At 35.3% G+C, this 15916-nt stretch overlaps 2 protein-coding genes across 2 annotated transcripts; one reads left to right on the forward strand and one right to left on the reverse strand.

The window, feature by feature from the left end:
• Positions 1-775: 775 nt before the first annotated feature.
• Positions 776-4294, forward strand: LOC142553980 (ubiquitin-like domain-containing CTD phosphatase). Its single transcript, XM_075664570.1, has 6 exons — positions 776-1148; positions 2085-2229; positions 2412-2526; positions 2600-2663; positions 2826-2991; positions 3683-4294. The coding sequence occupies exons 1-6, from the start codon at positions 868-870 to the stop codon at positions 3926-3928; spliced, it is 1017 nt and encodes a 338-aa protein (XP_075520685.1). The 5' UTR covers positions 776-867; the 3' UTR covers positions 3929-4294.
• Positions 4295-4875: 581 nt separating this feature from the next.
• Positions 4876-12372, reverse strand: LOC142553981 (magnesium transporter MRS2-4-like). The gene is made up of 4 exons (XM_075664571.1): positions 11888-12372; positions 6875-7320; positions 5398-5676; positions 4876-5246 (listed from the first exon to the last, which is right to left on the reverse strand). The coding sequence occupies exons 1-4, from the start codon at positions 12162-12164 to the stop codon at positions 4968-4970; spliced, it is 1281 nt and encodes a 426-aa protein (XP_075520686.1). The 5' UTR covers positions 12165-12372; the 3' UTR covers positions 4876-4967.
• Positions 12373-15916: the final 3544 nt, after the last annotated feature.

The raw sequence follows: 15916 nt of genomic DNA on the forward strand, positions 1-15916 counted from the left end.
AACAAAAAGATATGTGTAATTGATAAGTCTAAAACACTTCCATGCTCAGTTTGGAGGATTTGACAAGCTCTCTCAGAACATTTGACATGAATCTGGATTTATAGAAGAAAGATAACTGGGAAAACAATTGCCTTTGAAGTTTTTGATGATTCATACAAAGATTTGTTTCAACTGTTTCAGGAAGTCAACGAGTCTGATTTATGTGAAGATTCATCTCGTTGATTATAAATAAATTTGGTGATTATCTAAAAAATGATGAGAAATAACAAGAAATCCGTGCAACCACCAAAATTTCCAAAGGTTATAGCACGAGATTCTGATTTTTCAAATTTATGTAGATGACTTATTTTTTTGTGTTTTTCACAAAAGTACGTGGATAATTTTGTTGAATGCATGTTTTCACAATTTGAAATGAGTATGGTAGGAGAATTAAGTTTTTTTTTCTTGAATGGCAAATAAAACAGTTACATGATGATATCTTTCTATGTCAATTCAAGTATGCAAAGAATGTGGTCAATAAATTTTCAAATGAGAACACTAAGCGGTAAATAAGAATAATAAATAATTAATAATACATAATATGGATAATGATATTAATAATAAAATTTATTAAAATTTATTATTTATATGAATAAATTAGTAATTGTAAGAAAATAATATTAATAAGTTCATGGCGAAGCTTCGGTTTATATTTTTTTGATAAAATATGGGAAGAGATCATACGAACCATAAGGGTATATTAGTAATTTGATGGTGAAAACTAATTAAGTTTGGCTATTAAGGCAATTTACCCTTAACCTTAATTGAGCATATTGGGTCGGATCCGAACCACAAAATCTTCGTATCCATCAGCGGACCCGCTCGCTGATGGCAACTGAAACGGCGTCGTCGTCCGCCGCGGTGGCGGCTTCGGCTTTGACGGAGGAGGAGCTGACTCTTTCTGTGAAATGGAGCGGAAAAGAGTACACCGTCAGAGTTTGCGGCGACGACACGGTGGGGGAACTGAAGCGCCGGATATGCGAGGTCACCAATGTGCTACCCAAACGACAGAAACTTCTGTACCCTAAAGTGGGCTCCAAGCTCGCCGATGATTCTCTGCTTCTATCGCAAATTCCTCTCAAAGCTTCCGTCAAAATGACCATGATGGGGTATTCATTCGAAGTTATTCATTTTAGCTTAACTCAGTAGATTTTATCTGTATTGTAACTAGGAATTCAAGTTGGTTGCAGATATATGTCCGGAGAGAAGGATGTTTTGTCCTATGATTGTTTCTTTTTTTCCATATAAATGAAATTAGGTTCTTCTGAGAAAATGTTTGCAAATTTTACTGAATATATTGTTATGTTTGTGAAAAGGTACTTCATTTGTGCCTTTCCTCCAAAGTTTCGTTCAGAATAGGTTCTAAAATGGATTTTAGGATACTTTTGGATGAATATAAAGGTAGAAACTGGTAAAGAAATTGACTGGTGGCGGGTTTCAGTTTACCAAATCACGGGGAGGATGATTAGGAACTTTCGGTAAGATCCAGCTAGGGTCTTAGCAACTTTATTGTTTAGCAATTGGACAAGCCATAAACATTTACTGTTTGTGTGGACACCAGAAACCGGAAAAAGAGTTAAACTTGTAATAAACATTTCATTTTTTTATCCTTACTCTATCCTCTGATTAAATTATGTTATCGATAAACTTTCAATAGGCGGTAATGGTTTGAACTGTTATTTAGCCTTTTTAACGGATGAAACGTAACACCTCAGTTTGTTTTGTTAGGTGACCTTTACATATGGATGTGTGTCTTATGTCTATGTTGTTGTCATCGTACCTTTATGACTAACTGTTTTGGTGCCTCTTTCAGTCTTTTCTTCATGCTTGCACCTTTTGCATTCAATAAACACGAACTTTAAGCTCTTTCATTATCTTTATATTTTCTACCTAAAATAGTGTTTGGGTCCTGTTAGTTATTCTATCCATTTTAACTCAAACAGTGCAGTTAACGTGGCTGTGCAGAAATATCCAATAACTCTAGATTTGGAGGTTTATGACTTGTTGTATATTTGAAGTTTACATCATTTTAATTCGATTTGCAGTACTGTTGAAGATGATATTATTGTGGATCCTGTGGAGACTCCAGAGATTATAGATGATTTTGAACTTGGGCAAGATGAATCCGTGGACATTAAAGATAAAGAAGTCAATAAACAGAAACTGAGACGTCGTATTGAGCAATTCAGAGTAAGTTACTCTCTATCCTCCTTTTCTTTGGTTCATCTGTATAATGAGATGATTATGTAATATGTCCTGATTGTTTGTAGGGTAACTATAGTATTTTTAACTACGGTGTTGCTTATTAGTAGGAAAAAAATAGGCTTTTCATCTCTAGATATGATCTTTATGTCCTTGGCTCTTCATGCTAGATCGAAGTCCGAAATCCCTGCCGTCAAGGTAAAAAACTACTCGTTCTGGATATTGACTATACCCTCTTTGATCACCGGTCTACTGCAGAGAATCCTTTAGAACTAATGCGGCCTTGTAAGTGTTTCTTGACAAAAGCTCTTTTGTTTTCCTTTTCTGCTATGTTCATCGTTCTACGTTTTTTACACAGATCTTCATGAATTTCTCTCGGCCGTCTATGCAGAATATGATATCATGATATGGTCTGCAACCAGGTCACTGTTTGCTTCCTCTTCATTATTCTATGTTCTTTCTTTTAAGGGGTTTTATATGATGAATTAGTTCGTTATATTCATCGGCACCAACTAGTGTTGTGTGGATTTCCGTATATCCGCAGATGTTTGATTATAGAATATGTATATATTTCATTTCTGCAGCATGAAGTGGGTTGAACTGAAGATGGGAGAGCTTGGTGTACTGAACAATCCAAATTATAAAATTACAGCCCTTCTTGATCATATGGCGATGATAACTGTTCAATCAGATACTCGTGGGGTCTTTGACTGCAAACCACTTGGTTTGATTTGGGCTAAATTTCCTGAGGTTAGACTTCATATCTTTCTTATATTTATCATTTATGTATTTGTTTCTCCACAAGAAAAGTATTATTATTATGTAATGTCGGTGACTAGTGAGACTCCTGAAGACCACATTTTTGTTGTTGCATCGGTTATTCCCGTCATTAGAATAATAAATCTTCTGTGGGTGGATGTGAATGTGCGTACAAGTAGGGAAATTTACTAGTTTTAGTCACTGACGTTCTTTTGTTAAGTCCCTCTGCATCCGCCATCTGTACATTTCAATCATGAATTTTGGACAAAGTTCTGAAAGTTCGTCCATCACATGTTTGGCTTTTGTTATAATTTTTATTTTTTGTTTAAATGTGAAACTGCATTTTGAAATGTCAGTCTTTCCTGCAAAAACTCTGGAAGACATTCTCTTATCATCTGCACGTGTTATATGCCATGCCCCCCATTTTAGCTAGTGTATAGATCTGTCAAAGCACTTGAATATATTAATGGGAAGAACTCTTGAACAAGTTAAAGAATCAACTAAAGAGATTGTGTTTTTGCCAATCCAGGGAAGCATATTTTAAAATCTAAAAGCTTTACCACTGCTCGGAGGTTAAATGGAATGGATTGTCTAATACCATTGTCTCAATAAGATTTTTTTTCCTAAAAGTAATCTTTTTTCAAGTAAACCTGATTTAACATATACCATGATACGCCTGCAGTTTTACGGTGCCAAGAACACCATAATGTTTGACGACTTACGAAGGAACTTCGTGATGAACCCACAAAATGGTTTGACCATAAAACCATTCAGAAAAGCCCATGCAAATAGGAGCAGTGATCAGGAATTGGTAAAGCTGACCCAGTATTTACTTGCTATCGCAGAGCTTGATGATATCAGTGTCCTTGATCACAAACATTGGGAGTCATTTCATGAGGACAGTGTCAAGAGGCGTAGGCATGCTTAAACTACTTGAAATATTTATTAAACAGCTATGCTTCTTTAATATCTACTGGATTCTCTATTCTGTAGTCGGTTTCTTTCTACTATATATGTTTAGATACTGGCTGGGGATCTGTCGAGGAGGTGAGTTATTGAGTAGAGTGAGATCGAGTGAAATAGCATCATTCCAAAATATGTTATGGATACTTGGAACCTGTCGTCATAAGATTGCGGCACATGAATTTATTAGAAGTCGACTGGGGTAGATGCGGGTTGATACTGGTCACTGCAACAAGATTACTCTATTGTGTCTGCATTGTTGTCTGTCGGAAATCTTGTAACTGTGACATATTATTCAGACATTAATCATAACCGTGGGGTATGCATTGAAGTTGCTCTTGCTCGATTTTTTCTTTCTTTTGAAAAATACATGTCTGGCGACCATGGTTGAATTTTGTTGTATATTTCTAATTGTACAATGGTTTCAGAGGATATGCAAAATGTTATTAACTTAAGAGTAGGTCTCCTGTGAGACGGTCTCACGAATATTTATCTGTGAAACGGATCAATCTTACTGATATTCATAATAAAAAGAAATAATTTTAAATTGATGACGACAGTCTCACACAAGTTTTTGTCCTTAACTTAGAACAGCCCTATCATGTGTCATACATTTAATAAGGTGCGCCTGAATCGAAGGATTTAAAATCAAATAGTTTCAATCTTTTAAGTCTATTCAGGTATTTTTGAATTCCACGATTTCGAATTTTATTTCATTTCATTTTTTAATGTGATGTATTTCAAAATCTCACCAAGTAGTTTTTTGAGATGGAATCGATGCATATTGAGATTTGCGCAGATTCAGATTAAAAAAAGTGGACCAGGTTTTGAAACTTCATATTCAAATTTATTTTGGTCCATTTTAAATTACTCCCTCTCAAGAAACTAAAAGTTTAGCGACAACAGAAAGTATTCACCCAAAGAAAAGAAAACAAAAGATCAAGGAGGTCATAATATACTTGTTTTCGCCGTTTCGGATGGAATCGACGTATTTATACAGTTGTTCAAGTCCCAATAAGCTTCTTCCATCTGGCATACCACAAAACAAGAAAAAACAGCACTATGCAAGCAGCTGACATGGATCCAACAACACGACCAAATATCCCATTCGTGTTATACAATGTGCAAGGAATATTCATTCCAAATATCCCAGCAAGAAGAGTTTCCACAGCTATGGCAAATGAAGCAATTGTCAATGTTAACTGCAGTTGAATGAGTTCATTTCTTTGGTTATCGAGTTGGATGTTAACGTAGTCCTCCGTGTCATCAATATACTCACGTACCTGCAGTTTTAATATACACGAAAGACAAGAATGTCAATCGAGTAACAGTCGAGAACATGAGAAGGGCGTCACTAAGAAGAAAATAACGTCGTTATAAATCCAGAAAATTATAAGTGGATTGTTACACTAATAATGAGAAGAAAATACTGACAGAGAGAATCTTGTTTCGGGTGCCATCCAGTTGTGTGAAGTAAGCTTCGAGCAACATTTCTAGGTCCTCCACATCATGGTCATTTTGATAGTTACTCACCAAACTACCACTTCTTGTAAAGCTAAGCCGACCAAGATGATGTGCTGCAGGAACAACACCATTTAGTGCCATAGCTCCAGTCATTGCCTCAGATTGTTGATTCTGTGTCCACTTCCGTGTTAAGTACAGTTGAGCCATGTCTTCATTGTCATCTAATAGATGTTCGATTTCATCTCTCACCTATCACAGACATGTTTGTTCAATTTTAATACGATAAAAAACTAATGTTTGGAGGAAGAGAAATCAAGAGAGAAACTATAATGCAATACCGCACCAAGTATCAGGATATGACTAAGATGTTAAAAAAAGCCATGGAAAATGATTCATCTTTGAGCAGATCTCAAGCTAAAAACTTGTAACGAACACATGCCTAGAATCCACATGAATTTAACAAATTTTCATGCTATTTTTCTTCTGATAAGAACTTCATAAAATCTGCGACAACACCAATTACTTCCAGAAAAGTGCTTGACAGTGTGCTCAGCTTTTTCCTCTTTCACACTATTGCAACTCCAACAACTCACAAAATGTCCACAGTTTAAACATGTCCAATATGTGTTTGACACTAGACAAGAATTAGTCTTAGAATAATCCTTAATAGAAAAAGAAACTATAGCCGTCCTGGACAATATCCTTCAAAGTGTTAGAAAGTTAATTTACAAAGTAACCTTGGTAAATTATTGAGATTGAGCATATAAACTTCTTTGGCTCCTAGACCAGTTTATGAGATTGTATTAAGTCGGAGATTGTAAACCAAGCACCGGCAATCCTACTAGCATATGAAGAAGCAAAGAAAAAGAGATAAAACCACAGTCTAATCACTTTCCAAAACAAGATGGATTAACGGCATAGATAAAGAAAAGGTGTGATGATAGCACAAAGCAAAAAAATGAGAAAATATCAGGTATCATTATAATTAATCTCTTCAAGCCAGGCAAAGGAAACCTTACAAAATTATTTCCAAAAGCCAAATAGCATTCCTCAAAGACCGAACTGATCTTGCATATAATTAGGCGAATTTATATCGTTATCTAATTGCACAAGTGTCTTGAGAAATCCCATACTTATAAGTTCTGAGCAATATGTTGCAACTTTATTGAAGTTAAGCACCGTTTCAAGGATAGATGCATGTAAACAGGATGTAAGAACAAAAGGAAAAAGGAAAAATTACTCAACCAAAAAAAAAAAACCGAAAAACGGGTAGATGAACGACATAAAATAACATCCTTAGCATGAGCTGCCTTCTAACACACATACATGAAAAGGTTTGGCATCTCCAACCAAAGTCCCACATAGAATATGTAGCAACAGCTATGATTCAAATTATCTCCTACATTCTTGAATAAATAACAAGAAAAAAGTAAGAAGATATCTTTACCTTTTGTACACGTGCAAGTAATCGGGTGAGGTTGCTTTTGAGACTCCGCACATGTTCAAGATTCTTAGTGCTCACATGTATAGCCAGATCATCCAAAGCAGGGTAAGCATCTCTCTCAAGTTCTGCCACACTGGAGTCCAAATATGTACAAACAACCTCTAATGCTATTTCCAAAACCTGGAACTCGAAAGGAAGTTCATCTTGCAAACCTCCTGGGGCTTCAGGAACAGTTAACCACTGTCCGGTTGTGGGAGATTGCAATTCGTTATATGGAGATATCATTTGGCCTGCCACATGCTCAGAAGGGCTTTTATGTGGTAATTGTCGCCTCAGCTGATCAACAAATGGAAGAACCTCCTGCCGAAGAGGATCAAGCAATAATACTTCTTCAGCAGTAACTATTGCTCTTATATATTCCAAGTTTACAATCATGGCTTTCTCCCTAGCTGCAAAAGAAATTAGAACAAATCTTGTAATTCTTCCATAATACATACCGTTAGTGCAAAAATATCCATTAAACATATATGCTTGCCAACAAGAGGCCCGATTGATAATCAAATGAAGACTTCTGATGCAGGACCAAGAGGAGACTCAATAATTGGCTACAAACTATTCATGAGTGGAACCATAATAGCGTCTACGAGGTTACCAAATTCAGAAGGAAACAAAATGTATACCTCAATAATTAAATTATTTATGGTTAAACACTGAAATACATTGAATGAACACCACGACTATTAGCACACGCATGTGTATTACCAATTGTATGGTTGTTTTTTTGTTGGTTAGTTAGATTAGTTAGCTGGTTTTATCTTAGAGTTAATTAGTTAGAGTTGGTTAATTACTTCGTTAGACTATAAGTCCTCGATTAGCATATATATACTGATTGTACAGACTCAGGAGTTTTGATGAATGAGAATATAGAATCTCATCTTCACGGGAAGTCTTTCTCCCATGATTCAATATGGTATCAGAGCCAAATCTCGCTCCGCTCAATCAATAATTGATGCTTCGATTCAGAGCTTCATCACCAGCACATTCTGGAAATCGGTGTGCAATTTTTCATTGATTCGATTGGATCTCACGGATTGAGGATAAGCTGGATCTCACTGATTGAAATTGACGGTAATAATCTGATCGATATCTTCATCTCCAGTAATGGCACCAGTGACCAATGCATCTGAAGATTCCATGAGTCCCTACTACATACATCACTCCGATAGCCCAGGGCTTGTTCTTGTTTCTTAACTGCTAACCGGCGACAATTTTACGTCTTGGCACCGAGCTATGATTATAGCCCTATCGGTAAAGAACAAACTAGGCTTTGTTGATGGATCAATTCCGAAACCAGATGATCCAGTACTATTAAACTCATGGAAACGCAACAATGGAATTGTGACATCGTGGATTCTCAATTCGGTCTCAAAGGAAATATCAGCAAGCATAATTTTCACAGACTCTGCTCTGGACATTTGGCAAGATCTCAAGGAACGATTTCAACAGAGCAATGGTCCAAGGATTTTCCAGTTGAGACGTGAACTGATCAATCACCGACAAGGACAAATGACGGTAAGCACATATTTTACAAAACTTAAAACTATCTGGGAGGAACTCAATAATTTCAGGCCTCAATGTATATGTGGAAACTGTTGCGAAGGAGTTAAGAAACTTGAATCACATCATCAAATGGATTACGTGCTCACATTCTTGATGGGGCTCAATGAGTCATTCTCTCAAGTTAGAAGTCAGATTTTGTTAATTGATCCTTTGCCTTCAATCAATAAAGTGTTTGCCATGATAATTCAAGAAGAAAGACACCGTCAACTTGGTTTGCAATGTGCGACCACTGAATCAGCTGATGGAATAGCATTTACAGTTAAAGGCGAAGTCACCAAGATTTCATCTGGAGGCATGGGATCTGTACTCAGAAATCAGCCAAGTACATCATCTGGTAGGCCTCGTTTCAATCCAAGGACTTACCCGAAAGAACGTCCTTTTTGTTCTGCTTGCAACATGAATGGGCACACCGTGGATACATGTTACAAGATACATGGTTATCCACCAGGTTTCAAGTTCAAATCTCGCAACCAATTTTCGACTCAATCCAACTCAATCAATCAAGTTTCAAATAAGTCTGATATATCTGATGGTGCGATTGATGATGTTGGAAACAAGGCTGGACAATTTTTTTAAAGTCTAGATAAGAATCAATATAGTCAACTCAAGAACATGTTCGCTAATCATATGTCTTCTACCATCTCCAAAGCACACGAAGAATCTGGATCATCACATGCTTCAGGTACATGTTTTTCCATATCTACACCACATCCCTTACTGTCTTCATTGTGTTGGATAATGGACTCAGGAGCATCACGTCATATCTGTTCGAATATTAAAGATTTTATTTCCTTGAGACCTGTGCAACACTCGGTGGTCACATTGCCAAATCATACACAAGTAAATGTTAAGTCATGTGGGGATGTCAAGATAAACGACAGATTGATCATTCGAGATGTTTTATTTGTCCCGGAATTCAAATTCAATCTATTCTCTGTGGGATCTTTTCTTGCTGATACTGAGATGCTTGTGAGCTTTTCCCAGGACCAATTTACTATTCACGATCCCAAGCTCAGGAGGACGATTGGCAAGGGTAGACGTGTGGATAATCTATACGTCCTCGAAGCTGTCATTCCATCAGAATTTCCAACAAACACTATTTCTGTGCAAGTGTGGCATGACCGTCTCGGACATCCTTCTAACAAGGTTCTGGAATGTATGCAAGATCAACTCCACTGCCAAAAAGTTAATATGGATAACAATAATCCATGTTGTATATGCCCTCTAGCTAAACAGAAACGATTATCTTTTGTCTCGAATCGTAATATGTCTTTACTTCCCTTTGAGTTGATACACTGTGATATATGGGGACCTTTTGCTACCCCCACCGTACATAATCAAAGATTTTTTCTTACCCTTGTGGATGATTGCACGCGTTTTACTTGGGTGTTTCTTATTCAAAACAAATCTGATGCATCACAACTCTTTTCACGGTTCTATGCTATGGTAGAGACACAATTTAATACCAAAATCAAAGCCATAAGGACTGACAATGCCCGTGAGTTAGCATTCACAGATTTATTTCATGCTAAAGGAATGATACATCAACACTCTTGTGTTCAAAGACCGGAGCAGAATTCTGTGGTTGAAAGAAAGCATCAGCATTTGTTGAATGTTGCAAGATCACTGTATTTTCAATCGAGAGTGCCTATTCATTTTTGGGGAGAATGTGTTTTGACAGCGGCATTTTTGATCAATAGAATTCCTTCTACTTGGCTTAAGAACAAAACGCCATTTGAGTTGCTGTACAAGCATTCTTTTGATTATTCAAAGTGTTTGGTTGTTTGGGATTTGCTTCCACACTCCCAGCTTCAAGGGATAAGTTCCAACCGCGAGCAAGGATGTGTGTTTTCATGGGATATCCTCCTGGTATGAAGGGTTATAAGATGTATGATCTCAGTAATTCAGAGGTATTTGTGTCAAGAGATGTGATATTTCATGAAAGTATATTTCCCTTTCATTCGGTCAACACATAAGAATCATTTGTGGATGTTTTTCATGATCTTGTGCTGCCCACACCAGTTAGTGATCCCACACCAGCTCCTGGAACCATTTCTTCTTTGAATGGTCATGTTCTTAGTCCTATTGCGGTTGAGGAGGTAGACACTCGAGCCACCCAATCTGTATCTCCATCCACACAAGATGTTGTACTAGTTCGAAGATCATCTTCCAGGATTCCTCATCCTCCATCATATCTTCGAGATTATCAATGTAACTTGTTGACAACACACTCCTCTCCTGAAGTTTCAATCACATATCCATTAAGTGAATACTTATCGTATGACATCCTGTCTCCACAACACAGAGCCTTTGTTCTTAACATATCAACGCAATTTGAACCAACATACTATCATGAGGCTATCAAATACTCACATTGGAAAGAGGCTATGAACGATGAACTCTCGGCTCTGGAAGAAAATTGCACGTGGTCCATTGTACCATTGCCTCCAGGCAAGCAAACCATTGGATGTCGTTGGGTATATAAAATCAAATATACCTCAGATGGCTCAGTTGATCGTTATAAGGCTCGGCTAGTGGCTAAGGGATACACTCAACAAGAAGGCGTTGATTTTTTTGAAACATTTTCCCCGGTTGCAAAACTTGCTACAGTTAAGATTCTCTTGGCCCTTGCTGCTGTCAACAATTGGTGTTTAGTTCAGCTCGACATCATGATGCAGAAGAAAACTGTTTAGTACCAAAATAATGCATCCTCTGACATTTTTTTGGATAAGAAACAAAATGCAACCTTTGACCTTTTTTTCTTTGATAAAAAAAACCTTGACCCTTTTTATAAGAGACCAAATGCAACCTTCAGCAGTCAGCATGAAATCATGCCTGGCCTACAATCAACCATCACCAAGTTCAATAAAGAAAAGAATATCAAATCAAAGTTGGCCATAAAATAAAACTGTTGCGGATCACTCATTATATAACAATTTTCTACCCGGACTCTCGCTTTCGGGTTCCTGCCCCTATACATTTCCACCGCAGAATAAAAATGTCAACCAGTAGGATATCTCTGAAAACACTTAAAACACAATTCTTACTGCCTTATTTGCTCCAAAAGTAGAAATAAAAAGCTCAGGCAACCAGCAATTAACCTCTTGATGAAAATTATTCAAGGGTGGAAAACAGATATTCATCATACAAATAAAATAGCAATATCAAGTCATCAAATTCATCAGTAATTACAAGGAGAAAGAAAGCCTAAAAACGCCAAATCACAGCATTACCAGATTAATAAAAAACATTTACAAACAAACCCGCACGCAAACACCTGAAAACAACCACAGCACCCAAAAACCTCAGAAAAATAATGCTTCCCTACAGGGGCCCACCAGAAACAGGAACAAACAAACAAAACTAGACATCTGTAACGAAATCTGGGAGCTTTACCGAGGATGCTGGAGGAATGAGAGAATATGGGCCCAAGAATCCTTAAATCCCTCGTGGGAATCGAAGCCCTTTTAATTATCACGCTCTTATCACATTCAATGAGCTCCGATTGCCCCCAACGATCCATTCTCATCCACAGGCGTGCACCTGCGGCCTTCTTCTTCACCACCGCCTTGTTCGCAGCCGCCGCCGCCGCGGCCATCATCGAATTCCTCGCCACATCAATCGTCGGCGGCAGAGCAGACTTCTTCCTCCGTCTAAACGTCAATTTCCCCATTTTCGGCAGATATCTAGACTACACAAAGAATGATCATGTGCATATATGCGTTCTATATGGAGTTTGCCTCTTCGTCTTCGCTTGATTCTTCCATAAAATATACAATTTTCAGGATTTTTTATGAACCAATGGAGGATGGAGCCCTCTCGGCATAAAGCGGAAGCAATCGGATTCTTTATTGGCTGTGAATAATTGAATAATCCCACTCCTCTCGAATGCACTTGGGATTGGAAAGTGATGTTCGATTTAAATTTTTATATATTTTATATAAATTTTGTAATGTTTAAAAAATAAAGTGATATTCATATTTTATTTTTAAAAACTCTAAAAAAAATCTCGATAAATTTAAAAATCAATATACTTTTAATAATTTCATGAAATTTTATGAGGTACAAGAATTAAAATCTAAAGTATAAATATAAAATGTTAAAAAATATATTTGATTCAACTTAAAGATTTGGATGAATATTTAATTAAATAATATCTCAAATTCACATACTCACTTTCATTTTTATTAAAATAATATAAACACTGATTTTCATTCTTTTCCCTTCCATGTATTTTTCTTTTTATTTGAACTTTTTAAAAACCTATTTTTTTTGTTTATAGTAATTTAAAATCAAAATTAATATATTTTATTTCATTTTTCGAGTTTCAGTCACAAAACATCGTAAAATTTAAATTTATTGACATCGTTTATTTTATTTTATTGAATACACTTATATAAAGATAATTATAATAAATTAAATATATTAAAATTTATAAAATTAGTGTTGGAACATTTAATGTTCGCAATCTTGTTTTTGATGTTAACAAAACTTGTTATTATGTTTCTAATGATTTACCAAGTGTGCAGATGTTGTAGCTGATCAAACTAAGAGCTGTTCAACTGATTGTCCAGTTGATAGGTGGTTCAGCAGAAGACCTTCAAAATCCCGGTCAGCTGATGAAGTGTTCAACTGATGAAGAGCCCAACTGACCAGTTCAACTGAATCAAAGAAATCAGTCGTCAACTGATTTCAACTCACCAATTCAAGATCAGTTCAGAACATCAGTTAGGAACGAACCAGTTTGCAGATACGACAAGCTTAATCCAGCTGTGCATAAAGGTACAAAAGTTATTGTATGATCATAGTACAATAAGAGACGTTGCAGCAGCACTTAAAGACAAATGTTCCAGATATCTATTTGGGGGAACAAATTCAAACTGCAACGCATTCATTCAATGAGTCTCACTGTACGTTCAGTCCAAACGCCTATAAATAGAAGCCGAAGTTCAGTGAACACGACGATGAGAGTTGATGGAAAATACAGAGAGGGCACGCTTATTGCATATCAGCTTTGAAGAAGCAATCAGCCCAATTTCTGAGGGAACACTTCAACGTGTTATCAGCTTACATTAGAAGCATATTTCCCTCAGTGTGTGAGAACACTTTCGGATAGTTCACAGAGATCAGTTCTCACACATGCACACACCACCACTCAAATTCCGTCTTGCACAAGATGTAAAACATATGTATGTAATCTTTCTCACATAGACATTAAAGAAGTGTTGACCGGAAGGTGATACCTTCAGTCTAGTCTAGGAGTTCAGTTTAGGCAGTAGTGCAAGTCTTAGCTGAGTGGGTTTGTACAAAGAGTTGTATAAATCAAAATCTTCTAGTGAATTCTACCCGAGGCGGTAGAAGGGGTGACGTAGGAGCAGTTGAAGTCTCCGAACATCCATAAACATATCTTGTGTTATTTCTGTTTAACTGCTTGTTTTGTTCTTAACTGATTTGATCAGTTCAGCTGATATCAGTTCAGTTCTGTCCATAACTGAACTGATACAAGCCAGAACTGATCCCTAGCTATTTTCAGCCATTCAGTTACACAAGATATAAAATATATCAGTGTTTCTTAATGAAAGATTATTTCGAGTGTTTTCTGCTTGGTTCTATACCAAACTCGATCTAACTCACGTACTCACTTTCATTTTTATTAAAATAATATCGATATAAACACTGATTTTCATTCTTTTCCCTTCCATATATTTTTCTTTTTATTTAACTTTTTAAAAACATATTTTTTTTGTTTATAATAATTTAAAATCAAAATTAATATCGTTTATTTTATTTTTCGAATTTCAGTCACAAAACCTTGTAAAATTTAAATTTATTAATATCATTTATTTTATTTTATTAAATACACATATATAAAGATAATTATAATAAATTAAACATATTAAAATTTATAAAGTTATGGTAACTGCATATACATAAAATATTTATTCTCTATTTTCATGTACAAATAATTGTTTTTTTTTTGTTAAACATATTATCTATATATTTTTTATTAAAAAAATTATTTAAAATAAATGAAATTATTTTAAGTATTAGTATTTATTAATATTGAAAAATATTGTTAAGTATTTTTTAAAAATATTAATTAATTCATGTTGAACTGACTTGAATAATTGCATTTTAATTGCAATAAATTTAGTACTGATTTATTCATTATCATTCGTAAATTAAATCACTAAATAAAAAATATTTATATTGATAGATAAAATATTTTAAATAAATAAAAATTATTTATGTTCAATTGTTAGTTGAAAAAAATTTAAAAAATCAAAATCATAAATTACAAATTCCATAAAACTCTATGAATTTTTTTATAAAATGTCAATAAAAACTATGCAAAATATATTTGAGATTTTGCAAAAGTCAATAGAAATCTATAAACTCCACAAAAGTGAAACATCCACTACTCGTTTTCTTAAAAAATACTAGAATTTTTTTTAAACTTCTCACAATTCGGCTGAATGGAAAATATACATATATCTATACTTTAAAAACATCTTGTACCATTTTAAAAATAAACAACTAACTAGCATTTAAAAATCCAAAGGAAAATAATTTAAATCATAATATCGTCAATCGTATGCATATCCTAACTTAAAATCATAAATCATAAACTATGCGGAAAACTAGCGCTAGTCCTTGGGTCATGTGCACCTTCAGTCCAGCAAAGTCAACCATCAAGACCTCCATTATCATTATTTTCATAATCACCTGCATCAATCACGCCTAGTGTGTCTAAAAATTAAACACACCATAATCTTAATAACAAGTAATACATATACAGATCACATGCGAGAGTGAAAATACTTTTTACGAAAAACTAAATACACCATAATCTTAATAACAAGTAATACATATACAGATCACATGCGAGAGTGAAAATACTTTTACGTAAAATAACGTTTTCATAATGATGCATAAACTTTTTCATAAACGTTTTCATAAACTTTTTCATAACATCATAAATATTTCATATTCATATCATATCCATATTCCTATACGTATTCCATCTTTCTTTCGTTGAATTCAAATCGTTAATTGTGATTTTCGTATTCGTATTCATATTCGTATTGGGTGATGGATCCATCTACATGTAACCACAGTATTGGGCAGCGGGAAATCAACAACACTCTCACCCGTCAACTGAGCCTTGGCCTACGTATTAACATATCGTGTCATTGAAAATATGATCGTCGGGTTCTCTCTGAGGCCTTCTCCCGTAAACGGGCTCCCTCTGGGGCCTTTTCCCTCACAACATCTCCAATCGTATCATCGTATTAGTCACAATTACTTCACTTCCTTCAACGTTTCGTATTTTCATCACTTTATAAAAATTAAACATGCATATTACGTTTTTCTTTTAAATCAAGCATGCAACATATCTTTTAATGTTATCGTTGCATTATAAAA

The sequence above is a fragment of the Primulina tabacum genome, chromosome 8 (genome assembly GCF_025594145.1).
Source record: "Primulina tabacum isolate GXHZ01 chromosome 8, ASM2559414v2, whole genome shotgun sequence".
Classification (NCBI taxonomy): Eukaryota; Viridiplantae; Streptophyta; class Magnoliopsida; order Lamiales; family Gesneriaceae; genus Primulina; species Primulina tabacum.

What these genes read in the sequence shown, in the direction of transcription:
- LOC142553980 (XM_075664570.1), top strand. Translation starts at nt 868, where the DNA reads ATGGCAACTGAAACGGCGTCGTCGTCCGCCGCGGTGGCGGCTTCGGCT. An exon ending in GTCAAAATGACCATGATGGG is followed by an intron (nt 1,149 to 2,084) that starts GTATTCATTCGA and finishes TTCGATTTGCAG; the next exon opens with TACTGTTGAAGATGATATTA. An exon ending in GTCGTATTGAGCAATTCAGA is followed by an intron (nt 2,230 to 2,411) that starts GTAAGTTACTCT and finishes TCTTCATGCTAG; the next exon opens with ATCGAAGTCCGAAATCCCTG.
- LOC142553981 (XM_075664571.1), bottom strand. Translation starts at nt 12,164, where the DNA reads ATGGGGAAATTGACGTTTAGACGGAGGAAGAAGTCTGCTCTGCCGCCG. An exon ending in TACTTGCACGTGTACAAAAG is followed by an intron (nt 5,677 to 6,874) that starts GTAAAGATATCT and finishes TGTCTGTGATAG; the next exon opens with GTGAGAGATGAAATCGAACA. An exon ending in CCCGAAACAAGATTCTCTCT is followed by an intron (nt 5,247 to 5,397) that starts GTCAGTATTTTC and finishes TTAAAACTGCAG; the next exon opens with GTACGTGAGTATATTGATGA.